The following is a 6,000-nucleotide window of genomic DNA, read 5'->3' on the forward strand; positions in this document are numbered from 1 at the left end:
AGCCATGATATGAAAAGGAATAGATTAACAATAAAAATCATAGGTTGAATGGAATTAAGAGCATACCTTCGATTATCAAAGAGGAATCGATCAAGAACAGACAAAGCAAATTTGCGATGGTGGGTTTTAGGGTTCAGCAGAAATTAGGTTGTCATTTGTTGTTGTGTGAGAAAGAAGATAAATACGATCCATTTGTTAGAAGATGAAGATGAGAAAAACTACCATTTGATTTGATTTGCGTGTTTGATGGAAGAAGGAAGATGGAGGGTGGAAAAGATTAGGGTTTCTGAATGCTTGAAACGTTGTCTAGCGAACTCATTTGTTATATTGGATCCGAATAATGTAACGGGTCAAAAAAACTCCATTCGGGGCTCAAAACGGGATCCGCGTGGAAAGAATATACATAGCTCATTTTCCCGCAAAAAGCAAAATTCAGTGCCCTCATTGCTTGACACATCAGCAAAATTTAACACATTTATTATATATAATAGATAATAGATTCACTTGAAATATTTGGTATCTTTTTATTTTAATATTTGTTAATTAATTATTTTTTATGCATGTACGTATATGAATTAATTACTTTTAATTCGTTTTTTCGTATTTACATGAAGCAGCTTCAAGAAGACTTGCCATAAGGCTACAAAAGGAAGAAATTCAACAACCATAAGCAATCTTTTAAAAACCGGTTTTTTAATCATACCGGGTTGGGCTAAAAAAAATGGTTCAACCAGTTAAACCGGGTTGTACAGAGTGATTTAACCGGGTTAACTAATTAACTCTATAATACCAACATGAATCCCAACTAACAAGTTGCTAGAATGAATAAATGTCAAATACATATTAAAAACTACACATTATAAATCACATTCGAAAAAATATCCCAAAATAGATTAAAACCTACACATAAAATATGACAGAATTAAAATTTAATAGTAACACATGTTTTCACACATGTCAAGACCTCCCAACAATCATAATATACTATATAGATGTGAAATCCTACTATATATAATACATGATTACTAATAACTACTAAGTAATATTATATACCATTTCAAAAGAGTGAAACCAGTCGCAACACAATGGCGTACCTGAAATACTGAATCAAACTCGAAGCCACGAAGTGATGAAGACGAAGGGATGGAAGTGATGAAGAGTTGAAGACAAAGGGATGAAATGATTAATGATGCATCGATTGCACCGTATACCAAGGAAGATTGATATGCGCTAGGTTATGGAGTAAACTAATGGGCTTGATGAAATTGTAAAAAAAAACCCCAAAATTTACCTTGGGCCGGTACCGGTTTACCGGTTCAAACCGGTATTTCACAATTTACCGGCGGTACGAATCGCATACCATTTCCAGGTTTTACCAGGGTGTTTCATACCGGCTAAGCATCCGGAATCCGGTATTACTAGTATAACCGGCCTGTACGAACCGGTTTTTAAAACATTGACCATAAGAAAGCTAAAGGGAAAGAAAGTTGAAGTATATGCAAGATGTAACCACAAAACTAGCAAAGGAAATCATGAAAGAAAGGCTTGCATAAAGCTTCAAATAGCTTCAAGGAACATTTATATATCAAATTTATCATAGTGTCAGTCAAATATTTAGGTATTAAGATTTACTTGAGAATAACGGAAAATATGATAAACTTGATTAATGAGGCAGAAGGTGTGGGGTGTACGCTTGTTTGAATCTAATTTAATTTCCAGCTCCGACAAACAACGGAAGTGAAGGGCTAGCCGCTTATGTATCACCACTTTTGCGGAAGTCAACGGAAGTCTAGTAAGGCTATGAGGTGTGGATGGAGCCCCAAGGGGCTTTATCATGCCATGTAGGATCCATGTCACCGTCATGTCAGCAAAGGGGCTTTATCATTCCCCCCTTTAATTTGGAGGGTGTGGATGGAGCCCCGTGTAATGATTAAGTAATTATTTATTTAAATATTAATTTTTTGAAATTAAATGGCAATTTTAATAACTACAAAATAGAAACATAATTTCATTAAAAAAAAACTACAAAGTCAAAAAAAAAAAAAAAACATTACATTCTCGAAAAAAAAACATACCATACTAGAAAAAAAAGGCAACATACTTAAAAAACTACATATATTTGGCCCGAATTTGTGCCTTACGAGTCTCCAAAATGACTCGGTCCTCCTCCGAGACATGTGACAGATCCCTTGCGAGAAAGTCCATGTCTCTCGCAATTTGTTTCTCCATCTGATTTAGTAGACTTTCCACGTGCCTTTGCCTTGACTTTACTTTTATCCCTACCAGTTGGACGAGGCAGCTCTTGGGGTTCTTCAAACTCGTCAGCATCCTCGTTTAGATTAATTACTGTACGAGCATCTGACCCAGAAGGTTCGGTTGTGAATGTTGATTTGGACCGTTTGGATCTAGGGCGGGTTGGGTCGAACGGTAGCACAAGGTGCCACTTTGGAGATTTGCGAAGAAGCTCCCATGTGGTTACCAGGTTAAACATATGCCCATGGAGCATTCTATACTCGGTGTGGGCTTCGGTCATGATATCGACATCGCTCGCACCACTTCTCCTTCGAGTGTTATTGACGAGGTTATTGTATATGCTGTTGAAGTTGCTAACCTTCGTCCTCAAAGCCCCCCACTTTCCCGAAAAAGAGTCGGGGGTTCGATACACGCCACGACCCATTGCGGAGAAAAACTTATCGCGTATACGACCCCAAAATGCCTTATGTCTTGGTCGTCTCCTAAAAAAATATTATTTAGACAAGCATAAAAAATATTATTTAGACAAGCATAAAAAATAGTATTTAGACAAGCATAAAAAAAATTATTTACCAACAATCTCGTCCTACGACACGTCGAGCCAAGCTTTTGCCAACTCGAACTCTTCCTTAGGCGACCAAAATTCTACCTTCTTTGTCGCACGTTTTTCGGTCTCATCCTTCTTTTTATGGCTTCTTTTTTTGATAGAAGAGGATTCGACTTGGTTTTCGGGAACAAATTCCGGTTCGCTTGTGTCTTGGGCGGGTATGTTTGGTGGTGGCATGTTTGGCGGAAAAAAGGGGGTTGAGAATAATACCCGAAATATGGAGGAGGCATCGGTTGAGTGGTCGGATGAGGAGAAGTTGGTGGCATTGGATAATATCCAACCTCCCCCGTACGCAGGTCTCGGCGATAGCGGTCCTCTTGCTCGTTGTTTTGCAAAGTTTGCCAATACGGATTGGTCGGATCCTATGGATTGTTTGGGTTGTTAGGAAACATTGTTGGAAGTTTAAAAAAAAATGAAGAGAGTTGTATAAAAATGGAGGTAGAGAGTGAAAGGAATGATTTAAAAAGAGGTAGAAGTTGATATTTATAGTGTGATTTTATAAATAAAATAAAAAGTAAAATTTTTTTTAAATTTTTTACCGTTACAACGGTCCAAAACATTCAATTTGTCTCGGTCCCTGTGCGTTGCCGCTCGCCATAGCGGTGGCGGAGCATCAATGGCGCCCCGGCTATGGCGCCGGGGGTGTGGTCGAATTTGGAGGGGGGCGCTATAGGCGGCCAGGTGGCGCCCCACACCCTCCAGCCTAATTGATCAGTTGTAACTGATGGGTTAGTAGTATATAGGAGTAACTTGCTAATCAACTAAAGCATTAGTTTTCATGATTATAAGTTGTAATTTTCTTTTTGAGTAAACTGCTAAAATCATCCCTGAGGTTTTGACTCAAATTGCTAGATCAGTCCAAAATCAACTTTTTTTGCTAAAACAGTTCCTGAGCCTAGTTTCTGTTGCTATTTCAGTCCAATAAATTAACACCGTTAGAACCTCCGTTAATGAATGGGTAAAACTGCTAAATTCGTCCCTGAGGTTTGATTCAAGTTGCTAGATCAGTCCAAAATCAAGTTTTTTGAATTTGTTAATTATAAACTTATTTAGGTATATAATTTTTCTCGACTTGCATTAATTTTTTGAATTTGTTAATTATAACCTTATGTAGATTATAAATTTATTTAGGTATATAATTTTTCTAGACTTGCATTAATTTTTTGAATTTGTTAATTATAAACTTATGTAGATTATAAACTTATTTAGGTATATAAATCATTAATATCAGAAGATTATAAACTTATTTAAGGCGGGTCCAGTTATATTTATGTTCGTTGAATAAATCATCAATATCACAAGAGAAAAAAAATGGTAAATGACCGGTTCTTAATGCATCAATACTTGTACCAAATGCATTATATATCTTCTTAAATGTCTTAAAATTTAAGATAAATTACAAGTCTACCCTAAATATATAATTTAAATTTGTGTTTAGTTATAAAAATATAAACAGAATGTAGCTCTTTTGGAGAGCGCAATTTTATTTGACCTGTCTTAAACACTGGTTTGACCCAAACCCGTTTTGACTCAAACCAAAACAATCCTTTTTATGAGACTTGTTCTAGCACGACATGTTGTCCGACCTCACCTGAATCATAAGTATTATTAACTAAGAAACCACTTAATTAAGTAGAAAAAATGAATAAAAGAACTTTATAATACAAATATTAAATTAAAATAATTGATAAATATTAAACATTAAATATTACGATATAAATAAAAACAAATAAAAATTATGTTAATTTCTTAATATTTAAATTTACATATAATGTTTGTATTTTTCATAACTAAATATTGTTTAAATTAACTGTTGTCTTATTTAAATCCTAAATAAATACTAAATATTTACATGGTAACAACAACAACAACAACATCAAAATAAAATCAGTATTTAAGGCTGGGCCGGTTAAATTACGCTCTTCAAAAAAGCTACATTTATATTTTTAAAACTAATTTTATTTAAATTAAATTAAGTATTATCTTATTTAAATACTTAAGTATATAATTAGTAAACATTTAATGATAATAATAATAATAATAATCAAAATAACTAACAAATAATTTTTCAAAATAACTAACAAAAGGATGTTTTCTCTTGTGATATTAATGATTTATATACCTAAATAAGTTTATAATCTAAATAAGTTTATAATTAACAAATTCAAAAAATTAATGCAAGTCTAGAAAAATTATATACCTAAATAAGTTTATAATCTAAATAAGTTTATAATTAACAAATTCAAAAAATTAATGCAAGTCTAGAAAAATTATATACCTAAATAAGTTTATAATTAACAAATTCAAAAAACTTGATTTTGGACTGATCTAGCAACTTGAATCAAACCTCAGGGACGAATTTAGCAGTTTTACCCATTCATTCATTAACGGAGGTTCTAACGGTGTTAATTTATTGGACTGAAATAGCAACAAAAACTAGGCTCAGGGACTGTTTTAGCAAAAAAAAAATGATTTTTGACTGATCTAGCAATTTGAGTCAAACCACAGGGACGATTTTAGCAGTTTACTCTTTTTTTTTTTTTTTGAAAATTGAACTTTATTAACAAACGAAAGCAACTCCATTCCTAAGGGAGGAATAGAGAACTCGAAACCAATTACATAATCTCAAACTTACACCATTTTCCCCAATCTACGAAAACGGACTTTTGCCTATGCTTGAACCATAAGTACCCCATAGCCTTAATATCCGCCACTATATCCATCGCATTAACCTCTTTGTCTTCAAAGATTCTTTCGTTTCTTGCCTTCCAAATCCTCCAATAGGTTATAATCACGATCCCACGGAACACCTCCTTTCTTTTAGTCGACATGTTACAATACTTATGGAGTTCCAACAAGTCTTTCACTGTGAAAGCGAAAATGTGAGGAGCACAGCACCATTGAGAGATTGCATTCCAAACTCTAGCAGCCATGTTACAAGCTGTGAAAATGTGAACCGCCGTTTCTTCATGATCTTCACAAAAAACACAACGGACACCTTTTATGTTAATGTTTCGTTTCCTTAACGCCACCTTCGTAGGTAAGCGCTTCATCTCTGCCCTCCACGCGAATATATTACATTTGGCCGGGATCCATTTACACATTCGAAAACATAATAACCTACCTGATGATAGGCAAGC

At 34.4% G+C, this 6,000-nt stretch overlaps 1 protein-coding gene across 1 annotated transcript; it reads right to left on the reverse strand.

Annotated features, from left to right (window-relative positions):
* Nucleotides 1-1,967: 1,967 nt before the first annotated feature.
* LOC110931800 lies at nt 1,968-5,691 on the reverse strand. The gene is made up of 4 exons (XM_022175175.1): nt 5,552-5,691; nt 2,183-2,735; nt 2,076-2,079; nt 1,968-1,987 (listed from the first exon to the last, which is right to left on the reverse strand). The coding sequence occupies exons 1-4, from the start codon at nt 5,689-5,691 to the stop codon at nt 1,968-1,970; spliced, it is 717 nt and encodes a 238-aa protein (XP_022030867.1).
* Between the last annotated feature and the right edge of the window lie 309 nt (nt 5,692-6,000).

The sequence above is a fragment of the Helianthus annuus genome, chromosome 3 (assembly GCF_002127325.2).
Source record: "Helianthus annuus cultivar XRQ/B chromosome 3, HanXRQr2.0-SUNRISE, whole genome shotgun sequence".
Taxonomy (NCBI): domain Eukaryota; kingdom Viridiplantae; phylum Streptophyta; class Magnoliopsida; order Asterales; family Asteraceae; genus Helianthus; species Helianthus annuus.

What these genes read in the sequence shown, in the direction of transcription:
- LOC110931800 (XM_022175175.1), bottom strand. Translation starts at nt 5,691, where the DNA reads ATGTCGACTAAAAGAAAGGAGGTGTTCCGTGGGATCGTGATTATAACC. An exon ending in GCGGATATTAAGGCTATGGG is followed by an intron (nt 2,736 to 5,551) that starts GTACTTATGGTT and finishes ATATTTTTTTAG; the next exon opens with GAGACGACCAAGACATAAGG.